Source organism: Xiphophorus couchianus, chromosome 4, assembly GCF_001444195.1.
Source record: "Xiphophorus couchianus chromosome 4, X_couchianus-1.0, whole genome shotgun sequence".
NCBI classification, from domain to species: Eukaryota; Metazoa; Chordata; class Actinopteri; order Cyprinodontiformes; family Poeciliidae; genus Xiphophorus; species Xiphophorus couchianus.
Window position 1 is genome coordinate 13888054 of NC_040231.1, and position 19476 is coordinate 13907529.

The window sequence follows — 19476 nt, forward strand, 5'->3', positions numbered from 1 at the left end:
CAGTGTAATATTGAAGAACCCCTGTCAGCCACACACTGCAATACAGGGAGAAGATTCAACCTTTAGTAGTGAGATTACTCTCAACATAGAGCTACCTTTGTGGTCATCTTAAATTATCAATCTATTGTTCCTAATTGACAATGCAACACAATGTTGTGTACAATTTTGTATCAAAAACAAAATTATTTAAATTTTAAGCAGATGAAATATAAAACTCAAACTACTAGTGACATCTTCCAGAGGCTTTTAGCACATATTGATACAATGTGTAGTACACTTTTCTACGGAGGAGGAATTAGAAGTTGATAGACATTTCACTGAGAGATGTGGTCAGGCCATTTTAAAAATGACTGACACCTGACATGACCACGTCGACAGGTCTTTCCTGTTTATTTGGGGCTTCTTCTGATTGGTTGTCCCAAAAGCAATTTCCTGTTTCATGTTCCTGTCTGGAATCTGGCAGGGTTGATGTGATGCCGTAGCTGTCACATACACATACTCACAAATAGGTGAACGGACAAACACTCATGCATAACATAAAACCAAAGAAGCCCTCGCAGACTGGGTTTGGGACTCTTACATTATATCTCTGAAGGCTTAAAGTTGTGGCTTAAAGCCCACATTTATTCTTGTATTCTGATATTTGTTACACACAAACCAATAACCTGGAAGAGATTGTTATGAGTTCAATAACTTCTGTCCTATTCTAATTATGTATTTAGTTATGTGGCTCTGTTTTTTGTCACAGTTCATGTTTATTCTCACTAAACATAGATATCAAAAAACTCTAAATCTGTTTTAGAGTTCTTCTACCTTGACTTTCACATTTAGCACAAATTTAGCTCAAGTTTGGCCCTGATGTCTCTTGACATTTTCTTTCTGACCCAAAATGGCTCAGGATTTACTGCAATTTTTGATTAGTGAATACTTTCAATCATGTAGAGTTTGGAGTGGTAACTTCACAGATTGTATATATTCATATCCATATTTAACAAATGTTCTAAAGGACTCAAGTCATTTCTGTTCAAGGTTCCCTGAAGGCATTCTTGGACAATGTTTCCAGTACCTGGCAGTAAACATTGTTTCACTAAAAAGGCCATATGCAATGACCAAATATACTTAACATTTTTTTTTAGGAACATGATAAAATACAGAGGCCTGACAGATCATTACCTTAAGCATGGTTGTGCTTTACCAGCTTGTGTTTTGGAGGTCAGTGACACACAAGGACCAAGTCATCCACATGATGGAAAGCTGACCCTGGCTCACCAAATCTGGCTTTTTCTTGTACATCTGTTCTGACACTTTTGATTGGGTCCAGCAGTCATATTTTGCCAATTTGGGCAGCAGTACCTCTTATAGGATAAGACAACAGAGGCCAGCTTTCGCTTCCCACGCACATCAGTGTGCTTTTCCATGACAAGGTCAAGATCAAGCTCCAGCTGGATCTTGACCCTGTCATGGACAGCCAGTGACAAGTGAATCTGTCATCACTTGTTTTCTTTCATTCAACCGCTCTTGGTTGGTCGTGACAACTGCATACAAACAACATTCCTCAAGAGCTTTTGTTGAGATGCTTAAATTCAACTGCCTACCTCCATCACAAATTGGCTCTTGAATTAAACATGAAGTGGCAAAAACAAAGCCAAATTTAAAGTACAATTTGTTTTTCCTAAAAGCAAAAATTGAAATACAAGCAGAAAAGATTTTAGCATACGGCATGCCAGTGGTTACATACTAATATATATATATATTTTTTACTTTTAAAATAGCATGATAATATTTTCATTATTGCAGTATTGCATGGAATGTTTTATTGCATAGTGTCAGCTGTTTCCTGGTTGCTTCCTTGTCAACTTATCCAAATTGTATCATTAGAAGCACTGGACAGTGATCATATAAGCTGATATGAACATATGTTTTAATAAAAATTAAACTAAAGTCTGTTTTAGGTTTCAAACCTTAGGAACCCACATCCTTTATCTCAGTACAATAACTTCTACCCATCACCTTAGTTTCCATTCTTTTTTGTTAACCTTTCCAATATTTTGCCATGCCCTAAGCTCTTGCAGCACTCCCCCTGGCTATACCTCGTCTTTGCTCTTCTCTTTCTTGTCTCCTTCTGCTCTTCCCTTTTATGATTTCACGGCAGAGTATTACTGTTACTGTCAATTTCTTGTACTGAAATAATCCTTTGTTTGCTCAAATACTCACTTGAATGACTGGCTTAGTTTCATATTGTATCCCTCTTTTCTGTTCCATAATGATACCTGCATTAATTGGATTTAAAAAAAAAACATGTTTCTTAGTTCTGACATTTCATTAAAATGGATTATGATTTATATAGGCCAGACTTTCATAGAGACATAGATTGTGTTTGATTTAAACAGACAGGAAGAATCATAGAGTCCCCCTTTTCTATTCACCAACTTATTCAGATTTTTGTTAAATCTGATCAAATTTTCATAAATAGATAGGTTTCACAGAGAGTTAATGGGATTTCTCCCCCCCTCGTTTTGTTTCTCATAAGTTTTGTTGTAATATAATCTTATCTAATTGTAAGTTCCACTAATAAATTGCTTTAGATGACCTTGTTACTTCACAATGTCAGGATGTTGAAAGATTTTCAAGCACATGGGTTTTGATGTTCCCTCATCATTTGCCTTTGAATTCTGAATGCAGTTTTTGAAAACAGCCAACGCGCCACGAACCACCAGTACTTCTGTTTCTCTCTTTTGACCATCTTGAAGCAAGTCTGCAAACTGCACAAGTTTTTTATTTATCCACAGTAGAAGAAGCAGGAGTTTGAGGTTCTCTCCCCGAAGCTCTGAAATTTCCTTTTTTTTTATCTGCTTATGCAAGATTTTTCATATTATTTACAGTCCAACCTTTTCTTTATTTACCTTCACATCATTCTTTGCCAGTAAGGAAGATCTCTTCTCTTTACTTTTTTATTCAAGTGGTTTGTTCTGGTTTTGACTCTGTGACTAATGCAGCAGGTGAAACAGATTGTAGTTGCTATACTTCAGTAATTGTTGAGTTTTATATTAATAGAAAAACCAAGCTGCATCTTTGCTTGTCAAGTTTCATAATTTTTTTTCATTCCTAGTTTCTCGAAGTTCACACTGTATATATTTATGCAAATATGTACCTGGAGACTTTCTACATTCAATCATGGCTAAAAATTATATTCATATAAAAGAGGCCTACTTATTTACACTTTATAAAACTAAAGAGCAGAAGTTTCTGAATGTGGTTCTGTAACCTGTTACAGCCATACATTTCAATGCTATCATTACATTGTGAAATAATGTTTGTGATTATAGTAAAAGCAAAAATCCATCTTTCATTGTGTTCATAAGTGATTCTCGAAATATTGTAAATAACTCTTCAAGTGAGCTTACAGTGAAAAGTTTTTGGAATGTTAGTACATTGTTTACCTACAACCATCAATTTTTTTCCTGATGCGTAGATTTAACATATACCTCAAATATATTTCAGAAGACTCAGAGATCTGGGTCTAACTACCCTGAAGTAGACCACCAATTGCTCATAAAAGATCACCAGAACATTTCTGGTCAATTTCTGTTCCTGGTCCAAAAGAAGCTTAAGGGAAAGCTAGAAGAATAAAGTAACTAAACTGAGTAATGTGATCACGCTCAGTAAATACCAACCCTCAGAGGACATGTGCGATTGTAAGAAAGCTAACCGTATGAACAAAGCTCATATTTACATTGAATTTAAAGAGCTCAGAGACGGTCCTACAGCACATTTAGAGTAACCTTGTCCATCTGCTGGGACTTCCATGCCAGTTCCAGCCAAGCTTTGCCAAAGAAATGGGCTTAGACATTTTCACTCTGTGTCATGCATCTTGTCTGTTTTTCCATTTGCTCTCCCCTCTTGTTCTTCTGTTACATCTCATTTCACTGCTCCCTTTAGATCCTCAGCTTTCTCATCCTCTCCTGCTGTTTCCTTTTTTAGTTCTCCTCTTTTTATCTCCCCTCCTCCTTTGTGTTACCACCAGTCCTCTTTTACTCTTTTCTTCTTCTTGCAACACTTGTCCTGTTATTACATTTACATTTTAAATCATGTTTACTGCCGGGGTGTGTGTGCGTGTGCATGCGGTGTGTGTGTGCGTGTGGGTGTGTGTTGGTGTGTAAATGCGTGGGTGTATTACAAGATTAAAAGTAGCTTTGTAGCCCAGATTTGCTTTGAACACTTGAAACAAACAGCTATCTGTTGTGGATAATGTCTTTTAACTTTTCTGACTTACATCCAGTCATTTATTTTTATAGAGCTATGTTTTGTCATTTTATAGCTGTGAATATCTACAGGGACTAGCAATAAGTTCAATGAAACAAGGCTGCGAAACGTACAGCCAGTAGCTGAAGCCAGTTGGGAGGGTATGGGCACAGAAACTGCACCCCAATGGTAGAAATGTATGTCTTTCTCTTTGAGCTAAAGTTTCAACAGACAGCTGACAGCCTTGCAATGGAGAACCTGTGCGTTTGTACAGAATAACCTTTGTTCTGTTTGTTTCTCTGTTTCTACTCCTTTCTTGTGGTCTTGAATTTTCTCTGGCTTTAGTCTAACAATTACTTCTCTCGTAAATTGGTCCACTAAGTTTTCGCTTTCCTCCCTGAATTAGTCTTGAGCTGTCAACATTTGACTTTTTAGTTTTACGATCAACAGGTATTTGTGTTATGGTTTTAATTTGTGTGGGTGTTTTAGGTCTTTTCTGGTTTATAGGTCTTGCCATATTCAGTTCATGTGACCATTGTTATCAAATAGAATGTTGTTGTTTTTTTCCAGAGGAGTTAATTCGTTTGTGTGGTGTTTTTTTTTGTTTTTTTTATTCTTCTGTTGTGTTCTTTGTGCAATTGGATTTAGTTCTCTTACATCGGTGTTGTTGGTTTTTCCTTTAATTTGTAGGTTCTTTGAGTCTAAATTGTCCCTTGTGTTAATTACTCTCCCTTTGTTTCCCTTCTTGTGTTCTGCTATAACTGTTCCTCTTTGCCTCAAGATCATCTAGTTTCTTTTTCATTGTCCCTCCCCATCCTGATCCTGATTCTTCTGGAGAGTTTGTCCTGCTGAAAGTGGAGTTTTCCTTCTCCACTGTTGCCGCTTACTTTCTTGAGATTGAGAATTGCAATAAACTCATAATTTTATAAAGTTTCATAGTTTTCCTTACACTTTTTTTTATCTGCTCAGCCAGAACTGAAATGTCTGGTGGAATACAATTTCTATTTTATCTTAAATGGTTCTTTATACAGAAGATAAGTTTGAATTAGACTAAAATGAGTGTCAGTGGATTTGGACAGGGCTTGCTTTATATTTCAAATCAAAATTAATTACTTTGAACTACATAAGCTTATAATTGTTTGAGTGATAATACTGGTCCACTTCTTTTTAGATAATGTACTTGGAGTAGATAAGGGTAATGTTGAAAATTTAGCCTTTATGATCACTTAATGGATAGTTATGAAGGTTCAAATCATGTAGAGTTATGCCACAAACTTAGGAAACTCCATTAAATATGCATTAAAATAACCACACAAATAAAACCAAGAATAACAAATTGATGTTTAAATTTTTAAAAATATTTTTTGTAAAGAGGAAGCAATTTTATTTTACATGTTAACACCAGAAATTGACATGGTTTTAGTAATTGACACTAACATCTGTCTACTAGCTGAGGAAAAGGTGGATCACCATCTAACAGCTAGATTCACAGATTTTGCTTTAAATAACTTCAGTGAAACACTTCTTTCAGCCATCTACCACCCTTTGACATTGATTTAACCACCCTTTCCTCAATTCTCACTTATAGCTGTGAGGTATTTGATGGTTTCCTGCATGTGAAGCCTATTCCAAGTTATTCTACATCATCTCAAAGGAATCAGGATCTGGGATTTCACTCCGCCCATAACTTTCAATTACTTTTTTCTCAGTCAGTCCTTGCTGGTTGGTTTTGGATCATTATCATGTTGCAAAGTTCAGTTTTGCTTTAATTTCAGTTTTCTTACTGAGTGTCTCACATGTTCTCTTCACATTACATTTTTAGTCTGGCCTTTGTGTTTTTTATGGAGAGCAAAGATTTCCTCCTTGCACATCTCCTGTTGACTTTAACTTGCACAGTCTCTATCTTTGCAGAGGCAGGTACCTTCATATCAACAGTGGCAACAACCAGCTGTAGTTCCTCTGACCACAACTTAGAGATTTTGGATACTTCTTTTAGCGTCTTTCCATCTGCTTTTAGGATGAGCTTACTTGGACAGCCGAACCTGAGCATGTTAGCATTTGTTTGGAACATCCTTCCTTTTTTTACAATGCAATAGTTGGTTTGAATTTTTTTTTAGACCTCATTAAATCCCTTATCACACTCATAATCAGGCCTCTTTTTGAAGGCCTCAGACAGCTCTTTTGACCTCACCATGATGTTTACGCTCACTTCACAGTCAGGAGCACACTACACTGAAGGTCAAAGGTTTAAACAGGGCAGACAACTTTCAAAGTACTGAGTAATTATGTCATAATTATTTGCAGCTGATGTGTTAAGCCTTTTTTTAAACCATTTACAAGTAAGAAATGTGGCTGTCCAGCTTGATTTCCTTTATTACATTTTCCACATCATTTAAAAAATGGGTGTTTTCTTTGGATTTTACTGTTAATTTATATTTCTTAAATTTTCTGTATTACTAAATTTGATATAACATTTAAAATATGTTAGAAGAGCATACAAGGTGAAGTCGGTCCTAATTTATTCACATAATTGTCTATATATATTCTACAGAATACTTCAGTTGGCATGAATGTTTTACCTGCTTGAGATTTAGCATTAATATTAATTAATGAATGCAATTTCAAACCATGAAATACTTCCCAATTCTATTTTTTTGTCACCTAACAATTCAAGTATTTTTTTTTGTTTTCCCTTTTCCTTTCCTTACCTGTTTACCATCACTTCTCTTCTTCCAACTTCACTTTCCTTCTCATTTATCTCTTCTGGGCAGTCTGTATTAGCTATGCCGTTCCTCATTTAGGTTTGCCTTTTGGTCTCTTCTTTTATCACTTTTGACCTCTGCTCACAGCTACTAAGTAACATCTCTACTCTCGATCATGTAAGTTACTTTCTTCCCCCATCACCTCCTCTCACGTGTGTTTCACCCATCAGTCTGTTTTTCTCTGTCTGTATTTTTCAGGCCTTGTCTCTGATTTTGACATGCTCTCCTTTTCTTGACAGATAGAAATGGCTGTAGATTTTTTTTCAACCTTGTCCTTCACGTCTTTGCTCTCCTGTCCATCTTTACTGCCACCCGAATCCTGCTCAGTAGTGTGTTTCATTTCCATTCAATGTGTCTCTTGTCTTTCTTTCCTTAATCAGTCTTTTTCTTTCTTCATCCCTCATCTGCTCTTTTTTTTCTCTCAGTGTCATTCCTTTTTCCTTTTCCTGTCTAACTTCTTGTCTTTTTCTACCTCCACTGTCAAATGTTAGTGAACTAGCCTAGATAATGGAAATCAAGGACAAAATGTAGGAGTTTTTGTTTGTCCCTATAAATCGCTTCAACATCTTGCTGATCTTTTCACATAATGACTTTATCTATTTCATTTAGCAAAGCTACATCATCCATCAACATGTCATAATCAATTCTCTTCATTTTCTCCTTGCCCTTTCCACAACTCCATTTTTCTCTACAGTAGCATCTAAATTACTCCCTCATTAGTTTGGATGCCCAACATAGTAATTATGAGAAAGATATCACATAATCAGGATCAAAAGGTTACAAGTGCACCAGGATATAACTGGTTTGAGCAACACATATGTACAGCTAATGCACCAGTATCAGTTTTCCTAAAATCATGAAGGTAAAGCTAAAATTTAATTTAATGTGCATGTTGAAATTGTTGCACTCTTATCTTTGAGGAAAACATTTTTGAGAGTATTTTTAGTATATTTTTTTCCTCTACTATTTTATACATTACAGAATGCAGTTGATTTCTAAAGAGAACAGCAAATTAACTTTTATATGAAGAAAATGTAGACGTACATAATTACAGCATATAGATTCCACGTGTTCAATTATTTTGTGATCTGTCTGAATAGTGAGAGGTGCAAAGCTGTCTTACTCACAACAAAGAAAAAGGACATGGAATCCTCCTTGTTTCTTTATGACAAACAGATTGGACCATGTCTGGCAAATAAACGTGTCAGAAGGAAAAACAAAGGCCATTTTCAAGGTCTTTTTTTAACTAAATAAGTGCACTTACGGATAAACTAGCCCATGAAAGAAATCTATGGGCTTCTTGTGACACATAAAAGTGTCACTCCTTAACTGTACAAGGATTTTGCTTATGCAGTTTAGCACAGAACAAGGATATATACTACCTTGCAAAAAGTGTTGTATTTGAATTTATTTCCATTTCATGACTTTAAAACAACCAATTTTCAATGTATTATTTAATGTGATTTTTCAACATCAAGTGCTTACATACAAATAAAGAAAAAAGTATATATATTAAACATTTTTCATAAATAGGATTTCTGACCCTAGTAAATGCTTTATTCAACTGTCATTTGCTACAAGTTTTGTGGAGGGTATGTCTTTTCCAGCTTTGGATGTTTAGAGACTATACAAAAAATATACTTTTTGTATATATGTATATTTATGTATACATAAATATTGTCACAGTGACTAAACCTGGTAACAGTGTCTTAGATTTGCTCATGGTTCATCTTTACACCCTTTTACTACCTCTCCTATTTTGATCCTTAAGGTTTCCTCTTTTGTGGTTTTCCCTACTTACTCTCTTTTTCCTATCCACTCGTTATACTTGCAGCACATTAAAGCGTAACTGTAGTTGCTTTTGTTACTTTAGGGCGGTCGGCAGAACATTTTTTTTTTTCTCTTACATCATGTCTCCTCTTCCCTTAGTGCACCATTTTCCCCTCCTCTTTAATTTTTTTTTTTTTACTATTGCTAAGGTTGCCTTTAGTAACAAAATGTGCAGAGGGCTAAAGCTGATGTAATACATGTGCGTACTGAAGGCTACCCGCCTATCATTTTTTTTGTTCTAGTTGCATTAAAACCAATTTTGTTTTAAGGGACCATTTTCTTTATCTACTTATTTCCCTCCTTTTATCTCATTTACAGAACTTTTGAATTTGCTCTTTTCCTTTGGTAATACATAATAATAATAAAAAAAATATTGTAAAGGAGATAACTGTAAAATTATATAATTTATCTGATAAATATCAAGTGCATGAGAAGACATTTACTTCCTGGAGTGAGGTTTAAGACTTTGGATGAATTTGGAAAAAAGTCTCTTTGTAACTCGATGAACCAGTTTAGCAACATTAGAAGACTATTAAAAACACACACTTTGTTATTGTGTCAAAAATCTTTAAAAGGATCATAAACGGCCATTTGAACACAGAAGCTTGAGTGTAAAGTTATTAGTGAAATACATTATGGTTACAATTATTGTTAGTTTTCTGTCTTATGTCTTGCATCTGCTCCAACTTCCTGTAGATATGCTTCATATGGAACAGTTTGAGCTGCTCTGCTATGAAGAAAAATAGCTGCTGGTTATTTATGTCTTCTTCCAAAGTTAAATAAGTAAATATTTCAATACTTATGAAATAAAGTTTTGGCAGACATTTTATTAGAATTCAACTCAACTCCCTCTTCTGATATAGCCATGACATTGCTGGGGAACAGAAAAGGGAAGTAGACGTGCTACTACTTAATGAATTTTTATATACTTTTGTCAAATTTGCTTGATCTTTTAGTGAATGTTTATTAATGGAACCACAGACAAATGTGACATGTGAAATAAAGTTTACTCTCTTAAAAACAAGAGTGACACATTTTCCAGAATCTGAAAATAAGGAAAACACTTCTTCGTCAGTGATTCCCATTGTTGTAGGTTGTTTTTTATAGCCTATAAAAAATAACCTATTTTTATTGGTGCAACCATGCAACCATAAAACGCATTGTTCTTTCCATACATAAATTGACCAGAAACTCTAAAAATAAACTGTTCCAGATTTTGTGTTTTCTCTCAAAAAGATTTCATAAATAATAAAGAGAGCCACTGAAAAGTGTGACTACACACAAAACATATTCTTCATTTTTCTCCTTTCTTGTTTATTTATTATTTTTTATTTCAATTTCTCCAAAAGTAAAAACTGGATATTAGAATGACACGGATGCACACTTCAACAAATAATTTTAACTTCTTTGAACAACTGTTTCAAATTCTGCATTAACCTGGTTGCTGAAATTTTCACACCTTTTGCTAAAGCACATTTCATTCAGAAACACAATTCTTTTTTGGCAGGATTCTATGATCATACCACATCTTGACTTGGCCATATTTACCCGTTCGACTTTCCAAATGTTGTTGAAGCTCTTGTAAATAGCTGACCCCATAGTTTCCCATCAGATTTTTTCCAGACCCAGGCTAGGCCATTCCAAAAATGTTGATCTTCTTCTGATAAAGCTCTTTTTTTATTTGATGTATGCTTGAAATCACCGTAGAACTGAAAAATGAAATCCCTCCTCATCTTCAGCTTTCTGTCAGATAACCAGACGTGTTGGGTAAAAACCGATTGGTATTTGGAGCTGTTCATGATTGCATCCAAAGAAATCAAGAGATTGTCAACACATATAGAGTGCAACCATTGCTTTGTTCTTTGGCTTCTTGGCAGCCTCCCTGAGCACATAAATAATGTAAATGAGCAAATGTCAGTATAAACCTGTGAGGAAAGCCAAATAGATGTTTTTCAGGTTAATCAGAATCACTGTGGTTGATGATAAATGTGTACCCAGAAAGATTAAACTAAATTAAAATGTTAATAAAACAAAGTAAAGATGTGAATAATTGTGCTACTGGGCTATTGCAGCTTGGTACTTTTATTATTTTCTTTCTTTTTTTGTTTTTTTTTTCATTTTGAAGTTTGAATGTGGACAAAATATTTCTAAATGAAAGCACAGAACGATTAGTATTGATTTATCAGGTTTCAGTTTTTCACCTCCCATAAACTTGAACTATCTAACAGGGGTGTATACACTTTTGATACATTGGTGGATATGATGACAGTAAAGGACTTTCATGTGACAGAATTCCCTTTTCTGTTCTGCATCCTGATTACTGTCTCCTGCTGTTTGTGAAGCATACAAATTGAGAACATTTTTCACAGCAGTAGTCAATACTTCCTAGATCTATAATGCTGCAATCTGTAATTGCATGGCAGTTCTTTCCTCCAACCATTTTCCTGCACTCTGTGTGCTTTCCTTTGTACCAAGAGTTGAAATATTTGAAAATGGTCTTTCATTCAAACTAAGATCTCTTAGCTTCCAACCTTACCTTTAAGGACGGTTTATTCTTCTGTCTAAGCTTTTGCATGTTAATTCACCATTATAGAAAATGGATGAACCAAGCTGCACAACAATGACATATTCTCTATACATTACAGAATATAAGGACTGTGCTTTTGTGACCAAGAAGTGGATTATGTGGAAATTCTTATGTCTTGTTTTTTAGGGTTTTGTTTTCCTTTTTCTCATATTATTCTGTATTCTGACAACTTAGTCTTTCACTAAAGTCTGCATAATTCCAGATATTAATTAAATTAATTTTATCTTTGCATCTGTTGACCACAAGGGATTTTCTTTGTTTTTAATTCTATATTATTCTATTTGTATTCTTCCAGGATGACGGGTACAACTCTTCCCTCACCAGTAATATCAAATAAAAACTGGCTTCGGATACATTTCACCTCGGACAGCAATCATAGAAGAAAAGGATTTAGTGCTCAGTATCAAGGTATATTAAACTTTCTTCATTTTTCTGATGTCGATTTTTGAACTTCTTGGTGTGCAAGGACAGGAGTACTGTCAGGATCTGTTCCTTCTCTGTGTTTGTTTTGAGTTTCTGGGTCTCTGAGTCTTCGTGTTGTCCTGTCTCCCCTTGATTGTTCTCAGGCGTTTCTTGTCTCCTTGGTTACCCTCTGTGTATTTAACCCCACCTGTGTTCTTTGTTCCTCGTGGTGTTTGTCCAGTTTCATGTTGCCACTTGTAGAGAGCTTTTGCCTCCGCTCCTCTGTGCTGCCTGGACTTTGTATTTTTTTTATTTTTGGATTATTCTTCATCGTTAAAACATCATCTCATCTCACTCCTACCTGGGTCTCAGCGTCTGGCCCCACCACCACTCCCGCGACTCATGACAAGTACAAAAATGTAATCTTTAAAAAAATAAAAACATTTTAATAAGAACTACAAATAATTAGTTAGAAAATGTACAGTATATTGATGGTATGCTGTATTATGAATTTCATTTTATCCTACTATGTGCTTAATCCAAATGCCATTAGCAAGTCTTAAACTTTAACAGCAGAAGATTTACCAATCTGTTGCATTACATCCTTCACACATGTGGCAGGTTTTCTTTCAGATGTGCTGTAGTAATCTTTTTGCTACCATAAAAACACAAGTGTCTATTTTTAAGGTCAGTTTAAATAAACATGAATTTATTTTTAATTACACACTATTAAAAACTTCTCTGACATGATTTGACTATAGTATTATTCAAAGTATATATAAAGGAATATCTTTTACAGCTGCAGTATGTAACTTTTATTTAAAAAACAGTTTTGTACATATTTGTTAAAACAGACAACTCCTTGGTTTAGATAGTATGCTTGAATTTTTCTACCATTAAGAATAAACACCATAATTAAAAACTGTATTTTGTTTTTACTAATATTTAAATTTGTATGATGCACTGAAGTGCGACAAAAATGCAAATTAAATAAATAAATAAAATAGAAAGGAAATGCAGATTGGGGCTATCCGTTGTGGTTTTGACATTATTGCATGCTAACTTTAACATTTGAAAAAAATAATAAAGCATGGCATATTCTGGTTAAATTAATTCCTCTGTGTTGAGAACATTAAATGAAGTCTGGATGTCCTAAATCAGCCTTGCTAGCCTTTTTATTGTTATGTAATGGCATTATTGTTTGGCCTTAGCATTCAAAAGTGCATGTTCCTGTTCAGGTTTAATTGGCTACACCTATCACATGCAACCAGATGAACCAAATCCTGTCTGTCTTTCAGGCTAACTGATGTCCTTTCTAGGCTTGTTCTCTGTATGCTCTCTCTCTTTCCCTTTCTATCTATCTATCTCTTTTTCTTGGTTATTGGTCTGTTGCTCTTGCCATTGGTGCTTTCTTTATGTCGGCGTGTGTCCGTGTGTGTGTGTGTGTGTGTGTGTGTGTGTGTACAAAACAAAGAGCGAGAGTGAGAGCAAGGAAGAGAGAGTGAGATGTGTTTTCATGCCAAGCCTGTATCTCAGTGGAATGTAGTATGGTTGTTACACAGATTTTTTCCGTTATCCTCTGCAGCGGTGCCACTTAAGATAAAATAGATGGAATAAATTTTAATGATGCTCCTTTCCTACTTTTTCTCCTGACTTTTGCTTATTTTTTAATTGATTTTGATATTATACTTTTCACATTTTACCACCAAAGAATAAACTGTATGCTAGATATGACATTGATCATAAAACGGGATTATTACACATTGGTGAAATGTAACAAATGGCACCCTGGGGGTAAAGAAAAGTGGTGTAGGAAAAGACGTACAGCAATTAAAGTTTAATGGAGAATGATTTATAATTAACCATATAACCCCCTTTTCTTCTTGTCTCTGCAGTGAAGAAAGCCATAGAGTTGAAGTCCAGAGGGGTAAAGATGATGCCCAGTAAAGACTCCAGTCACAAAAATGCTGTCTGTAAGTACTCTATTATCGCTAGTATTATGTGTGATATTGGATACTCTTAAAAACTTAATTCAAAACAGAATTAAGTTTTGACATGCACATGCACACACACACACAGTGTGCAGAAAAGAACACAAGGTGCATTCATCTTTCATGTGGCAGAGCCTGAGATTTCATCTATTTTTCAGAGAAGTTGACCTTCTTTGAGATAAGAATTAGGAGCCATGTTATATTTTTTTATTATTTGTGCTAGAGCAAGAAGTATTACGTTTTTCTCAATCAGAAAATAAAGTGAACTGTCAAAATTCCTGCTTTTCAGTAGCTCCATGCCAGCTACCAAAACCAGACATGAAAACTACATGAAGTTTTCATGTAGCCTTTGATTACATTTTAATAAGCAACAAATGCACTTGTGAAAAAAGGAAAGACAGTAATGCTAGAGTTTTACTTTAAGTAGACAAATACAGATAAAAGTATTCTCTTAGTGCAAAACCAAAATGCCTATTTTGTTCACTCATATTTTACATACACATAAATTGATTCAGTGGATGAACTATGAGACACATGCATAGCTTAAGTCACAGCTTAATATTATTTGCATTAATGCTTCAAATGTCTAGGACAAGCACTTCAAAATTCAGACAGTCTGATGCAAACAAATATTTAATCACACACTGTTTTATTAAAAACTAAATATCCCATTTTAGCTGTTTACGCAACATTTATATTTTGAAAAATTCTCTTCTATTTGCTTGCCTTAGACACATTTTTTAGTAACCTGAATAAATAAACTTTGCTGCTATTCATTTTCACCTTCCTTATTGTTTGTTTTCATGTTTATAACTGTCATGTCATTTTCAAACTTTTGGGTGAAGAACAGTACACAAATACAATACATAAAACACAATATACCATTATTTATATGTCTTATTATCTGATTTTATGGTGTTTTACAAGGTAATATTCATATTTCATGAAATATCAATACACCCATGAGGTCTATGAGATGTAGGGCACCCATTGGTCCAGATTTTACTGCATATGTCCTTCTCTAAAGCAACTTAAGTCTTACTCCACTTGTCTAATAACGATCGTGCTTTCTTATCTATAATCATTATGTGGATCTGAAAAAAGTGATAATGTCAGTTAACTGAGCAACCTGGGGAATCATTAAGCTTTAATTTAACTTTTACAATAATAAAAAATTATGTGGCTTTGAGAATCGATCCCAAAGCTAACAAGGCTTACATATTGGTATGGTGAGATTACCAGAGCATATTCCATGCAAATTCAATAAGGCTTAAAGTCAGGTCAACTTCTGATTTTGAACTGGTCTTTGAGCACCACTTTTTGTGCGGCGCGTCTCTCCCAGTGGCAACATAATGACTCTACAGTGGAAACTTTACAGTCTTTGTGCAATACATAATCATTATAAAGAAACACAAGATGATAGTAATGAGTTTTATCTGTCTAGAGAATTGAGTGCTTATGAATCATAATCTAAAAGAATGTCTCCAGCAGCCTCTTACTTGTATTAAAGAACAGTTTGATATAAGCACAAAGAGAGCTATATGTTTAAAAAGGACCTTTAATGAAAAAATCCTTCAAAATTTTAATTGGTAGAGTCCCAAGCAGGACTAAAACGCAATGTAATGTAGCAGCATTAAAATAAAAGACTGAACAGTAAGATAATATAACATATTTAATTTAAAAGCAACTTCTTTTGTTCTTACCTTCCTTAACAGGAATGTTATCTCATTGTGTGGATGTTTCATAATTAGAGAGGCTGAAAGATTATGATTAAGGATTTTTACTCTCCAGACAATGACCTAGAGCTATAATGAATCATCACTGTGAGAGTGTGATTTATAATGAGGGTCTTCTTCAGGGTACTCAGGCAACATGGTGCCACTCTACAGTCTACTTAAATGAATGACCACTTCAAATTAAAAATTACAAGATCAAACAACATCCCAGGTAGAGCCTTGTAAGAAAAGCCTCGCAAGATAAGTTCTCTTTGGCATTAGAATATTATAGTGATCCTGTCTTAAATACACACAACGCATGTGGTAAATACATGGCTGCATACTTCATCTCTAAGGTAGATTGACCTTTTGAACAATGAGAAGGTGAAGAACAGAGAGGGAAAATGGATAAGAGGCAGCAAGAAGAAGTCAGCAGAGGAAAGCATATGATCTTACCACACTTCACACATTGCTCTCTTCATCCAACGGGCACCTTAAGAGTACCTGGAATGCTCTTACCTTGAAAACCTTATTTGATCACAAACACACACACGCAAACACACCCCTTTCTTTACTTCTTCCATTACTCACAGTTTCAAATTCAGCTTATTTTATTAGGGTTAAAGCTGCAGTCTGTCGCTTCTATAAAGAAAGTGTTTTTACTTGTGAAAACTGCCACCATGTCATGACGGTATGAGACAGATAATCTGTGAAAAGATTGATCTCCTCCACTTCCTCCTTGTGCTGCTGTTACCATCTGAAGAAATTCACAGCTCCAGACCAAAAACAACCAATCAGAGCCATGAGATGGGGCTTGGCACTGTCGATCAACTCATGCACTAATGGCAGAGAAACAACTTACTGTTACAGGAAAACCGTTTGTCTGCCATTATTGGTGGCCATGCTAACTAGAGTGAGGATTCATAACAGGCTATGCTAGCTGCAGCGTAGCACACATCATGGGGGAGGATGAGCGACTGATGAGCAATCAAAATCAGCAGATTTTGATTGACAGCGCTAAAACTCAAGGAGACATCAACCCAAAATACAACAACATACATTTTCTTCTTTGTTACTTTTTAAAACTTTAGAAGCATGATACACACATACAGTATACATACACCCATCTACAACTTTATTAGGTTGGTATTGTCGGTACCACAATAACAAACTATTTCTGTTGTCAGTGACTTTGGGCTGACTCAAAAATGAGTGAAGTTACTAGCAGGAAGGAGGAGCTGGTGCAAAGGTTTACCTCAGTATATTATACCCAAGCTGCATTCTGAATAATTTGCGCATATTGCAGGAGGTCAGTGATTTAATGAGGTAAATCTCTAAAAAGCAGGGTCAGCACAGATAGTCACCACAGAAAAAAAATATTTCACAAATTCCTAAAAAGTTGACTTTCAGAGATGAAACGTTTGCTGAAGACACTTTGATGATATTGAAATGACGCCGTGCATCATAAGCTTGTGTTTAAATGATGAATAGTCTTTTAAGTGCAAATATGGGATTAAGTCAGCGTGAGCAGTTTTGACATCAACCCAAAAGTCATATTTGTCATCTTTTTCCTGTAACAATCTCATGTTGTTTTCATGAGCTGGATTTGTTTCTGCAATATAAACCTTGTGTTTGATGCCAATGAATGCCATTTGAACATGGGCGGGAGATGGAATGAGCGCACTGAGAGATACTGAAAGAGAAAGTGTGCATTTGAATGTTTGTGTGATGATTTTTGGACAGAACATCAAAAACACAGTCGAGCAAAAAGACAGCTTGTTCTGTTTGCATCATATCTCACGCAAACATGCACACACAATGTGTATACACGCACAAAGCCCAGAGCACACACAGGAAATGCAGTCACACAAACACAGCAAATCATTCATCCATCTTTTATGCTGGGATGCGCAAAACTTCGGCTTCCCTTTGTAAATTACAGCTAATGTGTGTGAGACAAAGAAGCAGGCTGAGCTTACTGAGAATGCAGAAGTAGAAAGAGGAAAGAAATGGGAGAAATGATATAGGAAAGGACAGGTAGAAAGAAAAAGGGAAGCCCAAAAAGGCTAGATGTTTCTCTTTCCTCGGGTTATATTTAAAGCCCTCCAAGATATGTTTTTTTTTCCCTCCTTTGTACTTACGTGCTGTCTTTTGAGCAAGCCTTTCCCTTCAAATTTTTGTGACTTTCTAACCAATATTATTCATCCAGAGAGTTCCATTACGACAGAACTGGTCTAAACTGGCTTCTGTCAAGTTGTCTGGTCTAATTTACATTCACATTCCATGTTCGGCATGCCGCAGGTGCTTCCAGCTGCTCGAAAACCAATGCAATATTCTGAATATAAGATAGATACAATTTATCATGTGTTTTGCATTTGTGCCATTTTAAAACTTCCTCTAAGCAGATTGATGGTTCAAAGAGAAAATGATACACTGCACCAAGAAGTGAGAAGCATTCTCACGCTCAAATCTCTGCAGATAACTTAAAAGTTTAGTCTGTCATTTTGATTTTATGCAAAGCCTTTATAAAATTAATTTTGCATTGCTTCTATTAAGCCTTTGTGTCATTGTCACCCTAGATTATTTAAGCTGCACAAGAGTTACTTCCCATTAAAAAAATATGCTAACGGTATGTTGCTTAATAAAACTTTGAAGCAAGATGCTGAAGGCACAATATTAACATTTTGAAAGCTGAAGTTTGAAACCACTAAATAACTTAATAACTTATGAAAGTATGAGCATGCTACAGCATATACTAGCAAAGAGATCATTTTTACTTCATGAATGATCTTAGAAAACATTCTCAAATCAGGCCTTAGTTGTAATGCTCATTGATTTCATTGCAAAGTGAATCAGCCTAAGGTAGTTTGCTACTATGCAAAGCAAGGAAAAGGGAAAATTATAGAGGAAAAGTGCTGATAACTTCACATTTACCAATAATGTCTAATCAAATCAAAATATCATTAGACATTGATGTGATGCTGCGACAGACTGGTGACCTGTCCAGGGTGACCCAGCCTCTCGCCCCAAACCTTCGCTGGAGATGGGCACCAGCACCCGTCCTGACCCAACTAGGGACAAGGGTGTTAGAAGATAGATGGATGGATTGATGTGATGTTCAAAACTATACTTGAAACTATTTACAACTGAAACTAGATGTTTCTTCTCTCTGACGTTTTATCAAATTAAATGTTCAGTGTTTTAGAAGGGTTAGCACTACACCACATTAGTCAAAGGCAACACAAGTTAACACAAAATGATGTGTTTAAATGCAGGAGCTTAATATTAAGGAGGAAAACAATCTACATGGCTCTGTGTGAAAAAGTGATTGACTCCCCGCTGCCAACACTTCAGGACCTGGAATGAAAGGGAATGTCTGGCCATCTGTTTGTGACCTCAAGCTGAAACAAACTGGGGCTCTAACCCATCTCTGAATGGCTGAAGAAAAACAGAATGAATGCTTTGCAGTGACCTAGTCAAAGTCTTGATCTGAATTGAGATGCTGGGGCTTGACCACGTGGCAGAATTCAAACAATTCTGCAAAGATGAGTGGGCAGTGGGCCAGGATTACTGTAAAAGACTCAGTGTGAGTTATTGCAAATGCTTGATTGCGGTTTTTGCTGCTAAGGGTGGCACAACCAGTTATTAGGTTCAGGGGGCTATCACTTTTTTACACAAGGCCATTTAGCTTCAAATTTTTTATATTCTGTACCTTGTAAAATAATATTTTTCCATTATGTGTATGTCTAAGAATAAAAATGGATCATAAATATAAGTGGACAAAACAATTGCACTGATTGGGACAACCTATTTGGAAAAAAAAAAAGGTAGCTCAATAATATTGCTGTATCATTTCCCTTTGGCTATAACATTTAATGTAGTCTGCAAATTCAGTATGTATACTATTCTGGATCCTTATTGTCAAATTAAAACTATGTATCCCTTTC

At 35.4% G+C, this 19476-nt stretch overlaps 1 protein-coding gene across 4 annotated transcripts in view; it reads left to right on the top strand.

Moving 5' to 3' along the window:
- Positions 1-19476, top strand: part of LOC114143174 (CUB and sushi domain-containing protein 1) — a 437499-nt gene that overhangs the window by 224133 nt on the left and 193890 nt on the right. For all 4 annotated transcript variants that reach the window (XM_028014977.1, XM_028014979.1, XM_028014978.1 and 1 more), the window contains exons 6-7: positions 11717-11829; positions 13719-13796. In XM_028014977.1, coding sequence (XP_027870778.1) covers positions 11717-11829; positions 13719-13796 — 191 coding nt within the window. The remainder of the gene's footprint in view (positions 1-11716; positions 11830-13718; positions 13797-19476) is intronic.